The following is a 19,607-nucleotide window of genomic DNA, read 5'->3' as shown; positions in this document are numbered from 1 at the left end:
CTACATAAACTTCTGAAGGTTACTAGAACAGCTGGCATCAGTGTTAACCTCCATCTCACCGTGCTCTCTTACACAGCCAGGGAGTAATCACAAGTGCTGAAGAAGGCTTGACTTCAGGCCAGGCCAGGCCAGTTCAGCCACACTCCCATCACGATGAAGCAGGTCCTAAACATTTTGGGACTTCAGGGCCTGTGCCTCTGGGTAGTACTGCCTGTGAACAAGCGGTCCCTACTGGTTGTTCGTGGCTCTACCTGGTAATGACACCATTCACTGCAGTGGGAATTCACCAGCCCACCATACCTGAGGATTTTGTTTTATCACCCTTGGGAGTAATCGCTGATTTACTGTAGGGTGAGTATAGAATACTGAGAGTACTATTAACAGATCAACTTGCAAGTGAACCTTAGAGTTAAATCTTCCTTCTGAATGGGCATCCTGCGATCTTGAATAAGAACCAGTGTTGAAAGCTATTTTACAACATTTTTTGTATCAGTATGGCTTAGCAAGCCCTGGAGCAGCCCTTTTAAAAAACCACAATTCATGGCAATGCCAAAAGCAGTCCGATAGCAGATGTGGGACTCCCAACAAACTAAAACCAAGTGAGACCACAACTGCTGTGAGAACTTCTTTATAATCTAGAGAACAACACCTGATCTTTGTCAGTTTTTGTAAATACAAATAATTTAGCTAAATGTAATTTGTCACATAAGCAAGCTTAAGGACAACTTTTAATAAATGTACAGCTCAGCTCGAATAAATATTAGAATAAAAATACAGCAGAGATTCTGCTGTGTGTGTTATTTTCTTAATGAAGCTATGTTGATTGTCAGTTTTCAAAATAAGCAGTTGTCCTGAAATTTAGCAGTACTCTTTGAATGTTGCCATTGAAATGATCTGAGGTATAAAATTACTGCAAATTGTCCACCAGAGAGAGCTGTTGGAAAATTTTATTCCAACAGCTGTTGAAAACAATTGTTTTGTTACCTTATTATGAAAATTATAGGCACAAATGGATCAGGTACAATATTTCCCTGGCCAAAGAAAATTGTAGGCAGTAGTATCATTAAAGGGCAAATGGATATACCTAAGAACGCATTTCTGTTTATTTCTTTAATTTAATTGGCATACAAATATTTAAAAACAAAAACACACACACACACAAAAATTCCACACAAACTGCTTCTCCTTATGCTATCAGGAATGGGAGAAATGCTTAAGATTTCACAGAGTGTCTTTGGAGGCTCTGCAGGTCTCAGGGAGGAGGTGCAGTACTAATTCTGGTTCTCTTAGCTGAGAGAGGCTCTCTAGTGCCTGCATAGCAGAAATGAGACGAACAATGCACTGGCAGCCAGGATGGAACGTAGAAACCTGGTTTACTTCATTGCAAACAAATGGACAATATATACTGTACAATATATAATAAAAATACAGCTGATACAAGTGCCACTAATTAACAAAAAAACTAATGTTAAGACTTAAAAATGCTCATTTTTGTAATATATACACTGCAGTAATAAGCCACAATAAATACATCAAATTTCATATCATTCATAATAAATACTGAAAATATAAATACAGAAGAATACAGTTAATTTGAATAAATTATTACAACATAAGATCTAGGTTAAGTTCTGTTGAATATATTGTAGCTTATATTACCCTTTGGCATCTTTGATGTTACAACTTGTTTAAAAAAAGGAAATTAAGGAAAAGCATAGTTCATGAAGCTTAAAATTATTTCCATATACAGATTTTAAGATGAACTTTCCCTTTGCTTCTTTAAACAGTTTCAAAGCAGCAGTCCAATTAAACATCTTGCTTAATTGTTGAGACCTCCATAATTTTAGTATGCAAGATCATCTGTAATGGAAAATGTTAAGTATGTAACATAATTACTTTTCTCAGAAATTAGTGAAGTTAGAAGTAATGTACAAATTTTAAACTAATGGCTGCAATTACACCACAATTTTATTAGTCCCATTTGAATGGATTACCTGTCTGAAAGACCATCAACTTGAATGCTTTTGAGTTTATGCCATGGTGTACTATTTACCACTTGCCAACACAAATTTCAAAAGCAATTTTATATTCTTGTGGGGATATATATATATGCATGTATATGGAGAGAGGTGAACCTCATAAAAGGCAGGGTTGGGCTAGACAGTGTGAATGTTAATGTAGTCTGCTAAAAAAACCACTTTAAACGTATAAAAGGTAATGTGTTGTTTGTGTTTTTTTACAAAATTTCTATCTATTAGTTGTAGATTGAAACAAATCAAAATAACTAATTGCCATGTTTTATGTTAACAGGTATTAACCAGTACACTTGTATTAATAATTTTATTTGTAAAAGGTTATTACACCATAATGCAATTTAACTTAAAAGATCAACTTTACTAGGACAATATTACAGGCTGAGGATCTTAGGAAGAGTTTTGTAATCTACAGATTTTGACTATTTTTGCACTGTTAAATGTCTAGCGCTTATTTTACATCAAACACTTTTTAAACATATTTCACAAACTACACTTCAGACATATTTCCATAGAAGTGCCTACAATCAGTCAATTAAAAGAAGTGCCCAGTTATTAAGCCTTGTTTACATGGGCATTTGAGACCTGAAGTTGTGGTATTTGTGTGAAATGGCTTGAAAAATCCCAGCATGCTTGCTTCTGGTTTTAAGAGGACCAGCTGCCAGTGCACATGATGATCTTTTCAAGAAGCTGAATCTGTATCTGAGACTCACAAATGGTTCTTCATAGTGATTCCCCCATTACCCTAGCAAGATTAACTTTCATCCACAGTCCAACCCCAAAATTTCATTCTTGAAAACGTATTTTAGAAATTTAAGATGAAGAAACCTAAAATAATTACCTGCCATAATGTACTAAGCCTCATTTGAAAATCCCAAGATAAAATGCTCATAAAACGACATTTTTTTCTTTGCTTTTAGCATCTCTTGTTAGGTGAGAAACTGGGTATATGAGAATACGTGCCTGGGAGCAGAGTTAACTAAAATGATATTGAACTTGGCTTGGAAATTGCCATGGGCAGAATGACATGGTAGCAATGCTTCCAGGGTGTTGCTTTTTTGGTTTTTTACCCCATGCATTTGGATAAGTCTTTTATTTAATAGCCACATGTATAACTCTGGTCTGGAAAAAAAGTTATTTCCTGTTTCCACTGAGTTCATGTTTGGTTACAATATATTAAATAACAGAAACAGTATTATGATCTAACATGGGCAAGCTTGTAGTGAATGTCCATATACTCTTCCATCCTTGCTCTGAAGTGATCTTAATTTCCCTTTTTCCTTCTGTTTTTTTTTTTTTGTTTTGTTTTGGATTTTTTTAGTATGCTTTATTTTTCCCTTTAGAAGAAAAATAACCCTCATCAATCTGCCTCTTGCCTTCATCTTTCTTTTCCTCTACATTGTCCTTTGTATCCTCTCTGCACTCACTCAAGTGTTCGAACACAAAGGATTATCTTGATCCTTGTATTAGAACAATGATGTGCATTTTTATCTTCCACCATTTTCCCTATCACGAAAAGCTAATCCCATTTTCATGTTTTTTTGGAAAAGTGAACAGTTACAGAAGAACATATATGAAAGACAAACTTCTTTTGACTTGGTTATACTGGACATTCATTCATGAACTAGAAGTGTCATTGCTAAGATCCAAATTAAAATAATTGCATAAATAAAGGACAAAATCTGCCTTTTGACTTTTGTTTTTGTTCCACCCCCAGCCTTGGATGAAGGACTATGATCTCAACTAAGAAGGTGCAACACACAGCACCAGGAATATGGTTCTCCAGTCAGTGGGACCTTCTAAGTGGTGGGTGTCTGCCTAACCTTGAAGACAGCAGTAGGGCAATACATACTTTAACTCTTAGAATCACAGAATGGACTGGTTTGGAAGGGACCTTAAAGACCATCTAGTTCCAACCCCCCCTGCCCCTGCCACCCACTAGATCATGTTGTTCAAAACCCCATCCAACCTGGCTTTTCAAGATCTCATTCTCAGAACAAAGGAAACAAGAGTTGCCCTTGTGCTTGATTTTAACGAAAAGTCTTACTGCACAACAGACCACCCAAACACCAACAGGAAAGAAGGAAGGAATTAAAAAGAGAATACTAAGGCTGCAAAATAGGTATTTCATAAATTGGATGTTCACATAAAAGTAAAATTCTTGGTATCAGCCATTAGGGTAGCAGAAAAGTCCTCAAGGATGTTGTAACTTTCCTCCGTAAGTGGAAGCAATACTATGGCACATTTATTAGCTATAAAAGTAAAAGCTGCCTTGGATTTAGGAGAGGGAAGAGACAGTGAAGAGGAAGAACTTGTGAAGAACTCAAGCATGTGTTCACTCAGACATCTTTAAAACTACATTGCACTTCATCACAATATTTGTACTTTGGATTTGACACTTCTTGGAGAAAATGGACAATAATTTGCACATGGACAATGATTAAAGAGAATAGCAAAATTAAGAATATTAAAAGAAAACTTGAAACACTGAAAAGGCAAATGCTGAGATTTCTCATACCAAGGAACATGTAAGTGAACTAGACTCTGTTTTGAAAATAACAGCTTTCTACCATTTTAAAAAAATAGTAATCAGATTTAGTATTTTAGAAATAAATTCTATAGCATATATTCTCTGACTTAATTCTAGATTTTCAAAGTATTTTACATCAACTGTCCTGCAACCATAATAAAGCAGATGACGATAGAATTACTCTTTAGTCTCAGTGGGAATGCTTAAGGATTTTCCCTATCATCCTCTTCTGTTCCTGACTGTTTCAGGAAATAAAACAACTGGCACAATGAACATTGGTTTATACAACTCATGAGCTGTAACAGTGGAGATCCTTATTTAGCAAATGCCTTTTAAAAGGATATCATGGGTCTGTCTTGCTTTATGTTTAGTAAGGACACCTGCTTTGCTACAGGAGCAGCCTAGACAAGGAGTTTCAACTGAGAGAATTCAGCTGGCAAAAGAAGACAACATGCAGAGGAGTAAGACTGCCTGTTGCTGCCAAGTATGGTGTTGCAGGAAAACTACAATCTTGCTGCTCAAATGTTAAGCACTAGACAGGTAAATGTTGTATATTCAACACAGCTTTTATTCTAACTTTTCACTGTGAAATTTACTTTTTAACTTCTGCTCATTAATCCAGTCCAAGGAAAGGAGAGCTCTTTTTAGCTGTGTTTCACATTAGTGAAAAATTTCTGGTCACTTCTGAGCTGGACTGGGCTTCATTTGGAAAGTGGCATAGTCTGCAGTACAGAAATTTTGTTGGGTTGCCAAAACAGAAGAATAAAATGTTATTTTACCTGTTCTATAGAATTAAGTTTTATCACAGTATCTCCAAGTATATTACAAACCAGAGCACAGAGAACGCGATGACACAACCGGACAAAGGCAAAGCCAACAGAACCAAAGTCTCCTCTGTCTGAGCCCAGTATTCTCTATCCAGTATATCACATTGCTATCTGTCAGGAACACCTGAACTCATAAAAACCATTATACATGCTCTGTTTTGTATTCAAATATATGTATACCATCTTTAACAAAGCATCTATGTTTGTGAAGGTACTCCCTAGGAGGTGGGGAAAGCAACACGATCAGTTTGTTAGCACATTTACTGAAATAAAACACACAGATCAGGCTAGAAACTGGATCTGGAGTGGGATCAGTCAGCAATCTGGTGAGTACCAGCACCGCCAATACCACATGGGATTCCTGCAGCACTTGGACCAAAGGCAGGATCCCACTCTTAACAGAGCAGGGGAGCAGCTGAACCTTATCTACAGCAAGTGATAATTACTATGGAGTGGAACCAATGGCCTTAAAATAAATAAATGTCAACTCCAGTTATCATCCACTAGCAGGAACTTCTGTAAATGAAAAATTGTAAAGCTTTACAAATCTAGTTTTCTGATCTAAGTGGCATACAGCTCAACAAAGAATACTAGAAACTTCTACTGAATAGCTTTTAAGGATGTTTCAATGGACGTGAGTTATAGCTCTTAAGGAACAATTGTAATTGTCATTGTACCAACAAAGTTCTAATTTCATGTCTAACATCAATTAAAGCTCTATATATATTTAACAATGCACTTTTTCCAAGAGAGGTGAAGTTCACCTTATAGGCAAAAAGGCATCTGCTTTTAGGTGCTGTTCCAATGATGGTCTGTGTGAAAATTCTGGTTTATTTCAAGAGAGGGAAATGCTTTTGTTATGACTCATTTTTGTGAATGATGCAATATAATCAGAAATATATACCTGGCTTCTTAGTGTGTTTATCAGTAGCCAGATATCTTGGAAATAAAGCTGATACAGACTATCAGTAAAGTAGATATTTTCACAAATAATACACTGTATTGATACAGAAGCAAATACGGCTGGTTATCATTTAGTAACATAATGCTTTTATCACACAGAAACAGCCCAGAATGAAAGGACTGGTTATCAACATGACTATTAACCAGCTAGGATATGGGACACAGCATGTATTATTATATACTAGCCCAAAAAATAACACTAAAATATATTCCATCCCATGACTTAAGCTTGCTTTTCCTTAAATGAAGAGTATGTTTTTTTGTTCTAAACAAGTGATGGGCAACTTGACTCTCACCTGATTTCTACATCCTACTCTAGATTTCAGCTAAATTAACCTACCTGTTTTGGTCAGGGTTTCAACTGGGTTTTTTTCACTCTAGTAAACTTATACATATTAGAAAACACTTCGGTTTTGTTATTTGCCGGCATGGACTTGGCTGGGCAAGAGGTTTAGCCTGTATTGAAAAAAAGAAAGGTTGCTGGGTTTTTTCCTCAGTATGAGTTTATCTCTGTTAGAAGGTTTGTCGGTATTAGTAATAGCTACTAGGAACTCTCCATGAATTATAAACAGACTTGACTTTATAACTTGCTGCAAGAACTTTACTAAAGAAGGTTTGTTTACTTTGTATCCTGAGATCAAATCTTGATCACAAAACATCACATTGCATCAAAAGAAACGTATTATTAGCTACGTATCACCACCTACTCCATTAGGAATATTTTTCAACTTAAATCTTTATTCTGCACATTTCATTTTTTGACTTCCAGGAATGAGCTACTTCAAACATGGGAAAACAGTGTAACGCAAATGCTTTATATAGTCCCTGCTCCCTCTACCTCTCTCTTACAAGGTATTGCTTGTTATCCTATGGTGCAGGCTTTAGAGAATTTGGCTGTATTCACCCCTGATGCCCCAATGGCATGGAACATATGCATCCAAATACTCAGAAGTTTTTACAGATACTAATATTAAGGAGGACTGGGATCAGAAATCTGTGCCAGTGGAAATAGTAAATAACCATCACCTCGGTATTTAAACCTAGCTGAGATGTATTTTATAAAGTTAATCACTTACTGTGCTCGCTGATATTATTAAAGATATTTTTCATGTGAAAGCACAGGGGCCAAGAAAATAATTTCTTATTGCTCAGGAAGGGTGTGAATAACAAAGCAAAAGATTTCATTTAATTTTCCCCTGAGAGAAATACCCCAGTAAAGTGTGTGTGGTTCTTCAACACACTCTGAGGTTAAAGAGCTGCTACTGATCCTCATCTACTGTCCCAGCTCAAGCGGAAGAGATTTGTGCTTTTCGTGCTGGTGTTGAGGGAGAATGCCTAATTTAAGCCTGCTGTTAAAGCAAGACCCCTATATACACAGAGACTTGTTAAATTTGCCCATAGAATATCTTGAACAGAATAATTTATTCTTAAGTGCAGAACTTTAAAGGACTAGCACATTTCTCTTTAAAAATCAAGGGTATTTGCTGCATGGCATTGGAGAATACAGGCACTTACCTGGCTACTCAGCCTTCGAGAAAGAGACTAGAGTTGTCTGTGACTGCGAGGAACAGAGGCTATGGAATTGCTGAACCAGATAACCAACATGAGTGCGCTTTCCCAGGAGATGGAATACGTTGCAAGTTTGGAATCCAGTCCCTAAAGAACTAGACTTTTCAATGCAGTTCATATAAAACACGTAGGACTTCTTGTGGAAACAAGTAAATAAAAAACCTTTCCAGCTACTACATGGAGTAAAAATATTTTTGCTAATTTAGCATAAATATGAGAAATCACTTTGCCCAGATTTCATATAAAAACAATTACATTAGCTCTTTTTTTTAAAAGCATATTTTACATCAGCAGTTTTTCTACTGGAGTACTGTACATGATGTTTTAAAGAGCTTCTAACCAGAAGAGTCACTGTTACAGAGCTAAAATTTACACTGTGTTTACATGCACACTGTTAACCATCTAGATTTGACACAGATAAAAACTAAGATGCTGATCCTTATTTTGACAAACAAGACAGGCCTACATTTCAACTACTTGATGTATAATAAATGACATTTCAGTATTAGAAGAATAAAAATGCTGAAATAGATTTTGAAATCAAAATAAGGCAGTGCAGAATTACCAGTGCAGAGAAAAGCTGGTTCCTATGCCTCCTTTTCTAGACAAAAGCAACATTGTTTAATAAAGGTACTTTGATTCCCATTTCATTTAAAAACAAGTGGATCACAAGGTAATGAATATCCATATGATGCACATGTTCTTTTGCTTGCAGACTTTCACAGATACAAAATTTCTGAAGCTGTTTTTCCTTACTGAATGTATTGTTTCCTAGTGAGACCAAATGATACTAAATTTGCGATACAGTCAGAAGTCCACAAAAGCCAGTCTCGTATTTCATAAAAATTTAGGCAATCTAGACACTTCCACTTTTTTTTCCATGCTTTATTTAAACTTTGATCAATAAGGCTCTGCTTTTATAAATTGCATACTGACATGTTCATTAACTGGCTTGGGAAAAACGTACAGGTTTTGTTATGAATTTTAAGATCTTACATTGCCTCAGAGTCTGGAGCTATGGCATTTCTCCAAAGAGGTTCACAGTTCCCGCAGTTCATACAGTACTGCAAAGTGGCACTAAAGTGCGTAAGTATCTGAACGGTGGTTGGGCTGAAGGTGCTGTGCGAGCTTAAGCTACTGCTTTGCCATTATATACAAGATCATTTTTCTTTGGGGAGGGGGTACTAGTTCTGGAATGCCACTGATTTTAGTTTTAAATGGAGGATTGTCTACCTTTCTCTATTCTAGAAGATGTAAATGCCCCCTTTCTGACTCTTCTGTTTCTCAAGAACAGTGAAAGAGAAAATAGTACACTCTAAAAATGTGTTTCAAGATGATTTATCAGAAATGGTATTAAGAAAAAATAAGGAAGTATACAAGGTACTCCAGATGAAAAGTGGACATGCTCTTTGTAACTAGCTATGGATCTTCTGCTCAAATGAACATGCTGTTCATTTTTATCAAAACATGAATCTTAAACTACCATAAATAAAATACATACAGTACAGAACAATTAAAACCTTTTTTTGTACAGTAGTTACTTTTACATTAAACTTACCATCTTTTCAGATATGTTGAAAATTAGGACTCTAAACATTATTATTTCAAAGTATCATTTTTAACAATCTTGCACAGGCCCGACAGTCAAAAACATGAAGCTTTGATTCAGATAGCTTGGCAGGTTTCACATACGTTCATAGGTAGGCTACTTTGAAATATGTTGGATGTGTTTTTTACTTACGTGTTTTATCAAAAAAGGGTTTGATTATTTTTATTTAAATCTTTACATGAACTGGTTTTGTGCAATACCACTGCCAGTGTAGCTTGAGAAAACAAAATGTGTCTGGAACATTGACTATAGTCCAAGTGTTGTCTACCTCTTAAAAAAGTAAGTTTCTAGGAAAATCCAGTGGGAGTGAATTTTAACACAGGAAGTCAGTCCTAGAATAATTTTAATATTAAACAGGTACCGTCTCTACCACTGGTGATTTGATGCACTCTTCGTGCAGTCTGCTCTTTTCTGGGAGGTTTAGTGAATTCTCAGCAGGGTGCTCTTGTACACGACTGTCACCATTCAAAGCTGAAACAAAGCCATCTTGAGAAGGACCTTTCAAGTATGAGTGAAATTCCACTGGCGGGTGACTGGGCCTATGCTCAGTGTATAAACTGTTACAGGGAGCACTGCCATCCCCTTCAGAAGATGAGCAGCAAACAATCACTGAGGGGTTTGCAGAAGGGTAATGAGGGCTGCTAAAAGTTTCCTCTGATTGCCGTGTGTAGTCAACAAACTGTTCTGAAGTCATGTTGTAAGGCACCAGAGAAAGACTACCATTCTTGACAGCATCCCTTTCTGAGTAAGTCTCACCGATCTGGTTAGCAGTGCCAGCAACGTGGTTCTCTATTTGGTAATACAGAGTTGAAGAGTTAGTATAGTATGAGGCATTTTTAGAGTGGTTTTCATGCACAGCAGTTCCATCAGAGTAACAAAGGACAGAAGGAAGAGGCACCATATCAGCATGGGAGCTCATACTTTCTACAAAATCATCTGCTTTTTCTTCCTCCTCATCTTCCTCCTCATCTTCCTCTTCCTCTTCATCATCATCTGATTCACTAGGGGCTAAACTCTGTGTACTAGAATCTGTAACTCCACTACAAAAGCTACTCCCATCTTCCTCTTCCTCCTCTTCCCCTGGGCAGTCCAAGTCCTCGGCTGACTGGGAATGCATAACTGCAGCCGGGGGTTCGGTTTCAATCTCAAAATTTTCTGCAATTGAATATTCAACTGGATGGGGTCCTGGACTCATGGAACTACTGTGTGCACTTATCTCAGTGTGGCAGCCATTGAGTGCTGGAACTTGCTGCTCTCTATTTTTCTCCAATTCAAGTTTCATTATCGTGTGCAAAAAGTGAGTCCGTACACGGATAGGGTTAAATTCGATTCTACCTGCTGTATTGCTACACCCTTCTTTAGTGCAACCACATGGAAAAGACATACGATCCACCTTTTAAAAAAGAGAATACAGATTAACAATAGGAAGCAAAAGCCTGGTGACATGACACAACCTAGACAGCGTAGAGAAATACAATGGTGAAGTGGGATTCACCTTCAGAAATGCTTGTAAAATTAGTCAAAGCTAACAATCATTCAGGGAGTCAGCCCTGGAATTTAGCAGTACTGAGAGAACAGTAAGGAGTCTGGACATGCTCCACTATTGCAGAGTAGAGAAAAAATGATTCTGTTCCATGTATTACAGAGTGGAACAAAAAAATAGGCAGCTTTTCAATTTCTCGATCTGCTACAGCTTTACTTCCTTTTGTGCTCAAATCCAGGCAAAAGCATTACCAGAAAGCATCTTAAAATTTGGTAAAAATCACAGAAACTAGACACCTATTGAAACAAAATAAATGGTCTATAGAAACCTTTATAAAGTTACAAACAGGGACACCTGATCACAGAAAACAGGAACAAAAACTCAAGTGCATTTTAAAAGGTAATCCAGTCAATTCTAGATGCAATATTGTAAGCTCAGCAGACTGGGCACAGAGCTTCTATTAATACGCATCTTAAATTTTTGAAAATTTGACTGAATCCATGTGTTGGCAAGTTTGATTAGATAGCCTCAAGTCTGTGACTTTCATCTACACTGTAACACCTAAACATCAATTATGTGCAGGAGAACCACATAACACAATCCAGTACATCTTCCCCACATGTGGAGATGAGAACAGGAACAGCAAAGAGAATATTATTATTTAAAATAGCAGAGAAAAGTTTAGCTTGGATTTATGAGATGATGAAAAATGCATTCAGGAAGAAAACTCAGCTGCACAACAGCAACTCAGCAGAACTAGCAGAAATATCTTTTAGGAAACATTCTGGGACACGTATAGCTGACACTATTTAAATGTACAATATGAAATACCTCTTCAAGTCTGCAGAGGAAAAACTTCCCTGCTATATTAGCAGATACCTTTTTATTGCCTTCATGCAAATTTATCATGCACAGATTTTAAGTATCATGCATGTTACATACAGGACAATACCACAGAATGTCATTTATTGCTTCTTATGGAGTTTGGACTCTAATTCACATTTGGAGTGTCTGCTAATTGTCTCTAAAATAAAAGGTAATATCCCTTCTGAAATCTGCAGGCTACTTATTCTTCTGTTGTCTGCATCTGCCTATTTAGATAAAGGCCTAAAAGGAGTATGAGGAGCAGAACACTTGTGTAAGAACAAAAAACACCCTAAACCATGTATGTGCCTAAAATCATAATAAAGATATTTTAGGACATTATTCGTATTGATTGCCCACTATATACTCTTAAAACAGGACCTTAAAAAACTGGTTGGAGATCCACAAGTGTTATTGCCTAATACTTAATTTCCCATAGTTATAACTTCAACAACAGAAAGTACATACATGTGCATGGACACACACCCTTCCCCCTCCCCCAGATAATTAAATAATGACAATAATGTAGACATTTACCTGACATTTTATGCCTGCAAGACTGCAGGTGCAAGTTTCTGGGTCACAGAACACACGGCAGTCACAGCCACAATCCTCTCTGGACAGGCGGATGGCTCGCAGCTCGTGCTTTTCTTCCACGTCGATCTTCTTCACTCCAGAAGCTCGCAGCAATGCCCGCCGCTTTTTTGTAGGCAAGGGTTGGAGAAAGAAGTACTCATCTACTTCAGTGTTGTCTAGATCAATATCATCATCAGAAATGTCATCCAGAGTCAGTGTATTGGCTTCCTCAGATTCCACCGTACCATTCTTTGTCATCTGTTGCACAGAACATTAACAAAGTCCTTAAACTACACTCACACATATGACATGTCACAGATGCCAGTATGTGAAATACATTACCAGTGTTCAAAGCTGTATGTAAAAATGCTGCATGACTGCCAGGAAGTTCCAGAAAATGATCACACATAAGGTGACCAGGCATTAGCAAAACATTCCTAACACAGCACACTTCCGTACCATACTCCTGTAACTCATCCCGTATAGAAAGGGGTAAATATATTCAAGGAGAAAAGAAAAAAAAATTACTGCTCTGAAGGAAGGTAGAGCTCACTGGTTATATCTGCCAGAAAACACAACTACAGGGTCTAGAAAAATTCTCCTACAGAGGAAATTGCTTGAGAATCAAAAGAAACTATTAAAACAAAGTTCAGAGAGACAATGACATTCACTACAAAAAGTATCTTTTTTCAATCTCAATTTACTCAGATTGAGCAACATTCTCCATAGCAAATGTGAAGCAACTCAAGTTATATGATTTATTCTGTCGTATAATAGATCTTTTATTATTGTTCTATGAAATAATTTTGCTTAAAATGGGAAAATAAACAAAAAAATTCACGATTTTCACCCTGCTCTGTGTAATGTTCTCAGCTGATGAGGTTGCTGATTTACAAGCACAGACAAGCACATGGTCTCATACATTCATGCAAGAAAACATGGTGCAACTATGTGATCTTTATATATTGGTGAAGTCTCAAGTCCCATTTGCATTGCCAGTTTTGCCACCAGCAGCCACTGAAATTCTTGGTTTTGCCTTACTTACTTGCAGAAAATTTCACCTTGGCTTGTTATCCCAAATAAATTTTTAGGCACCAGTTTTAAATACTGACAATACCAGATAAAATACTGAAGCCATAATTACAATAACCTGTTTCTTGTGCATTTCAACATTCAAACATTTAACAATTATCACTACAAAAGTAAGTTCACATTTTTGTGCTACTGTGTCATCTCCATCTAGCTATGTTTCTGATGTGTATGAAAGCAGCCTTGAATCTTAACCATTCCACTATTTCTGCTTTTCTTATATTCCCAACTATTTCATATTACCATTTATATTATTTATATTATATAGTCCATCCTTTCCACAGTCTTTTGGATTGTAACTGTCATTTATGGCATTACTGAATTACTTGACAGTGAACTCCTACTGACTGCACACTCTTTCTGGCAATCACAGTTTTGTGCTTAGAACAACTGTGCAAGAAAACATGTGTTTTCACAGGAAAAAAACCCCAACAAACAACTAATTATTCCTGACTTGTTAAGTCAGGCTAAAAGCAATAAATTCTTCCCTTTGAAGGAGAAGAGTCTCGGGGTAATGACTGGTAGTCCTTACACACAGTTTATGTGTACACATTACACTGCACCAAGAAAACTCCTGAGATCAGCAATAGTTCCTTCTTAGCAATTCAGCACCACGTTTAGTTCACGCAGAGGTGTTCTGTCACTTCCACAACCCCACTGTATAAGCATTACTGTTTCTCTTTTTAATGTATTCTCAAACTTTCTTCCTAACTGCAGCCTTTGGAGTTTAGTGCCTTCATTGTATTTAATGTTTCAGTTTATCATGTCTGTTATCCCTATAACATTCAAATCCCAATCAATGTGCACATCCTTCTAGCTCTTTCTTCATCTTAAATACAGGCATTTTCAAAATGTCCTCTCAAACTTCCTTCAGGTTGTTTTCTTACTCCATTTTCTCTTATACATTTCACATTACACTGGCTGGTAAAAGAGGGGGCAATAGCTCCCTAATCAGTTCTGCCAGGCCCTGGGACAATGGGGAGATTATTTACACCAGGTATTTCAATGTATTAGTTCAGTAAGGTAGGAAAAGCAGCATTAGAAGTCATCCTTTTTCCTGTACATTCTACAGAGAGAGTGAAGTAAATCCACACAGGGATTTAATGCATCTTGAATTAGCTGCCTGTAGCTAACACCCCATTGTACACACAAATCAGCCTGAATATTTCAACCCAAAATGGCACCCTTGGTTACATCTTTTCATTTACATTAGCAAGGTAAAACTAAGTACAATGTATTTATGTTTCTTTGATTTCTTTGTTTGTTTAATATATAATAGGGGAATGACCTACCTAAGAAATCTGATTTCTTTAGTTTTATATACACAAGGCTCAAACCACTCCTTAAGCAGATCACTGTTATTTAATCTAAGTTTGAAACTGTGGAGAGAGAAAAATTCTGATCCCTGCTTCTTTAGTTATTTTACTATTTTATTCAATTACTGTTTAATAAAAATCAACTTTTAGGACTCTTACCCATGACGTGAATGCTGTAACTGGGACGCAGACAAAAGCACCTACAGCACCATACCAATCCTGTCATGTATTTCTCCTCCTCCTCCAAATCTTAACTGCTTTGCTCCACAGCAGCAGAGCATTAAGGACTGGACTCCAGTCATGTGCTGAACACCACATGCCTCCAGCAGGCCGGAACATCAAATGCATGGCATCAGCCAGCAGTTTGCCATTTCAAAGCACTTAGCTCCTGACTCCTTTGCAGGATGATTTCCTTGTTATCTCCTCTAATTTTTTTTTCTCCATTTTGCCACACAAAGAATAAATGAATTAATGAAAGATTCTAACATTTCTTTAAAAAGTAACTGGGTAACTACAGAGGGAGGAAGATTATCAAGAACTATCAAATACATTTTCCAGAGCTTCAGGGGAACATAAGCTCTCTTGGTCATCATAATACTGCTCATCTGAATTAAACTTAATATGTAGACTGGTAAATCTCCTCATGAATCTAAAGGTTAGTGTCATAACCACAGAACAAGGGCAAATGAATATGTGAAGCCTTTGGGGGAAATTCAGTCCAACTCAGTAAAAGATGAAAAATGTAGGATGGACACCTCTGCCTTGCCCTAGTTGGAAGTTATTCCTTATAACTTCCAACAAAGGGAACCAACTGTGTTCGCAGACCTGGGAGCCTTAACATCACTCATCTCATGCTAATAATTTTAATAAATTTCAATTTTAGGAGACATTATGAATAAGCAGTAAGGACTCTTCCAGGTAATTTTTTGTGCTTACTCATGTTTTCTCAAATGATTACCTTGTACCTTTCATTTGATAAGATGGCTTTTACATCCAGAATTTTCACACTCTGCTGCTAACAAGTGTTTATGCCCTTGTCAGCAGTGTTTACACCAAAGTTCTGGTACTAAATGGCCAAAGTGACTTGGAGGTGATTTCACAGTCTTTATCTGCTTTTAATTAGAGGTGTTTCTTATTTGGCTCTTCACTTTTAACTAAAACAATAAACAGTAGCTGACATTATGGAAACTCAATTTCAATATATTGCTGTATTTCTATCTTTTTAAAACGAATTCTACAGGAGAGAACACTTTCTACCCACCAATTTGTATATTTTAATGCAATGCAAAAAAATAATAAAAAAAACCAACAGGGAAACTGAAAAAAAAGTTACTTTCTATTTGCATAATGGTTTTCAAATAGAAAAACCTCTGACTTAACTTTGCTCAACTTCATTTTCTCATCTTCTTCATTTTTCTGTGATGTATCTTTTTATACAAATCCTGATTAGCACATTTTCATTAAATGAATAATAATTTTGCTGACATAATTGCTGACACTGTCACCTCAGAATGCCACATTTCCCTTTTCATTCATTTAGAAACTATGTGAATGACCAAGCAGCTCTTCCATTTCTAGAAGGGAGAATCAGCAAGGCCCTGTTTTCTAAAGCAAACAAAACATGCTCAGTGCTTTACAGTGACTCTCCACTAATTCAGCAAGTCCTGGATTTTCTTTTTATGCTTGAAATTTTTTATTTTTTTAAATGCCAGCACATAATCAGGGATGCAACTAAACTGAGATTAATGGACTAGTTAAAAAAGGAAGTTTTCTGTTGCCTACGTTTTTATACGTACTCCAGATGAAGAGGAATATTTTGCTCTAGTAACAGATTTAACAACCATAAGATGCAAATAAGGATTGCAAATAAGGCTCTCCTTATTCACTGAAGAGTTATGAAGAGATTTTTCAGCAACTTAATAATCGTAATAATCATCCACTCAAACAAATAACTGGGAAGATGGAAGAACATGTATTTGGAAAATGAGCAGAGAGTATGGTCTGTGTCCCCAAAACAGACTGGGCTGAAGTGAAATAAGTTAATGAAGAAAGGAGATCCATCCCAGTCAAGAGGAGGGTTAGTTAGAAAAGGATGAAGAACCAAGCTCTAGTCCATATGGACGAGGGCTAAAAGGCCTCATCCAATCTTTCAAGGTACATAAGATCTGTGATTTTTCTTGATTTACTTTCTAGGTAGGAAAAGAAAAGTGAAATATTTGTGTGTTTGACTATTCTTTACCCACTCCACTGGGGATTCCTCTCTTTGAGCTGATTCCTGGAAGTCAGCCAAGGGATCTACAGTTAGTCATCAGCTACACTGACACAGCACAATTCACACTTGATGCTCTGAAAATCCTGTGATGTGAGATGTTACAGGTATCACTCTATCAAGTGGTAAGTCCCTAACACTCTAGAAGCCTTTGGTTTCCAACCTGCCCAAATATCAGTCTTTGATTTGCCTTTGTCCTGACTGGTTTTATGTTTGTTCTACGACAGTTCAAATTTTTTAACCTTATGATTTTATTTAAGAACCTATTTAGCTATGAAAGAAAAAAACAAAAATAAAACCAGACTGAAAAAGGTAATTACAAATGTGAAGATCATGCAAACTTCCTCAGGCCTTCAGACACAAGAACTCATGAACTCATAGTTCATTCTGTGAGAAAAATGCTTAAAGGCATTTCTTGAACTTGGAGGGTGCCACTTTGCTCCTCAGTAGGAACAGTAGAAACAGAGATGTAGTATCACAGAAGAAAGGGATGTGCAGCAGAAGCTCAGCTACACTTCTAAATATTGTTTTAATTACAGGATTCATCTGAAAAAGAGTCAAAAATATATGCAACACAATCCATGACACAAAAACCAGAAGTTCTGCCAGCAGTTTTAAAGCAGCAGAAGGAACACAGTCCCTTTCCCCTTCTCCTCTACTCAAATACAGAGTTTCTTTCCTCTCCTACATTGTCATTAAAAGGACAGCTTCATTGGAAAGCTGGCCCCAGGAGGGCCAGTGGTATCCTGGGGTGCATCAGGAGGTGTGGCCAGCAGGTCAAGAGAGGCGTTCCTGCCCCTCTGCTTGGCCACATCTGGAGTATTGTGTTCAGTTCTGGTCTCCACAGTTTAAGAATGACAAGGAGCTACTGGAGAGGGGCCAGTGGAGGCCACAAAGATGATGAGAGCTTTGAAGCATTTCTCTTCTGTGATTCTGTGAAAACTAGCCAGGATTTGTTCTGACTAGCTAACCTGATACAACTGGTTAATTTATCTGACACATTTCTTCTTTAATGGACATTCTTTGGTGAAATAGTAAAGACACACAATCATAAAAATTGGTAAACTGCAAATGAAAACATTTTAGTATCACTGTTTCTTACTTTTTGCCAAAGCCACCTAAGTTGGCAAAGTAAAGAAGCTCTTTCACCTTCTGTACTTATAATGTTACCATTCCCTTGTCTAACAGGGCCTGTGCACAGGCTTAGAAGACTCATTCTCTTCCTGGCACTTCCAGACTTCTGCTGGACAGCCCGTTCAAGGCTAACTCCTACCACTCTGCTTTTTTTTTTTCCTCTCTGTAGAAAACAGGGAATAAACAACAATCTCCCTGTAAAGCACTTGGATGTACTCAGCAATGGCAGCTACAGAAGCACTTGGTATTATCAAACAAAAATACATCTTCAGTAAAATTAAAAAACCCCAGGAAAATGCTCATTTCAACTGAAAATGCAGCTCATAGAAAGGAGATGGTTTTGTTTAACACATACGCCTTGGGCCTATATAGCTCTGACACCGCTCATTTACATTAAGGCAGGGATCAAAGTCTCAGACAAGTTTTACCTTTAACTTTAGAGAATTGAGTTTTTCCTCCCTTAGATGCTCTCTCAGCATCTCTCGGTGAAGCCTCTCCTGTTCCATGGCGAACTCTCCCAGCGTATACTGGCGTACACTGTTGTGGCGAGTCGACATTCCCAGCGTGCTTCCTCCTTGGCTGGGAACACTGGTGAAGCCTTGTCTTCTCGTGAAGTAATACACAGTAACACAGTTAAAATGGACATTTTTTGTTCTCTTCCGCTTCTCTCTCTTCAGGATTGAAGATGCTGGAACAGAGGCAGATTTCAGTGTGAATAACTTGCAGTCAGGCAGCAGATGTGTTAAAGTAAAGGGAACTACGCGAGTGACAATACCTGACTACACAGACACTGCATTCCAAGGTGTGCAGTCTAAATGAGAAGATAATGTTAGAAATATTTACCACGTATGCAAACCTAGAAGCCACGACATGGTGTTACAGTCATTAACATCACCCTCTACTTCAGAAAAGAAATACTTGGCCAGGAAAGTTTTTCTTTCCCATCATGTCATAAAAATGTTTTATCCTTTTACCAATGAAGCAACCAAATCCTAGCAAAAGGAACTTCTTTCACAGTGTCACCACACAGATGGTGATCCACTGACTCACACCTCTTCCAACCCCTGCCAACAAAACCAGGTTGCACAAGGCAGCAGAGATCCACAGCTCTACAGCACTGGGTCACACTGATGGAAAAGATTAGTATCTCCTATAATCTAATTTGTGATAAATTAATGTTGGAAAAACAATAAAAGCAGTATTTTTAGTGTTTCATACTGTCTCAGAAATTCATACCATGGTCACCACTGAATGATACAGGAATAATTTTGATTAGCTGTCAGACCCACTTTGTTTTTCTTTACCTTCATCCTCTTTTCTGCTGCCATCCACTGAATACGTGTGT

At 37.2% G+C, this 19,607-nt stretch overlaps 1 protein-coding gene across 10 annotated transcripts in view; it reads right to left on the bottom strand.

The window, feature by feature from the left end:
• Nucleotides 1-1,063: 1,063 nt before the first annotated feature.
• CSRNP3 (cysteine and serine rich nuclear protein 3) overlaps nt 1,064-19,607 on the bottom strand; it is a 107,246-nt gene continuing 88,702 nt past the window's right edge. For 7 of the 10 annotated variants that reach the window (XM_010406854.4, XM_010406855.4, XM_039554896.1 and 4 more), the window contains 3 exons: nt 18,691-18,950; nt 12,416-12,712; nt 1,350-10,924 (listed from right to left, as the gene is read on the bottom strand). In XM_010406854.4, the coding sequence (XP_010405156.1) occupies nt 9,881-10,924; nt 12,416-12,712; nt 18,691-18,950 (1,601 nt within the window). In that variant the 3' untranslated portion in view covers nt 1,350-9,880. Of the gene's footprint in view, nt 10,925-12,415; nt 12,713-18,690; nt 18,951-19,607 lie in introns of all 10 variants that reach the window. The other 3 variants (XR_752659.2, XR_752660.2, XR_752658.4) reach the window with 3 other exon arrangements.

The sequence above is a fragment of the Corvus cornix genome, chromosome 7 (assembly GCF_000738735.6).
Source record: "Corvus cornix cornix isolate S_Up_H32 chromosome 7, ASM73873v5, whole genome shotgun sequence".
Lineage (NCBI taxonomy): Eukaryota > Metazoa > Chordata > Aves > Passeriformes > Corvidae > Corvus > Corvus cornix.
Note: the sequence above shows the minus strand (reverse complement) of the source record. Positions and strands in the feature narration are given on the sequence as shown.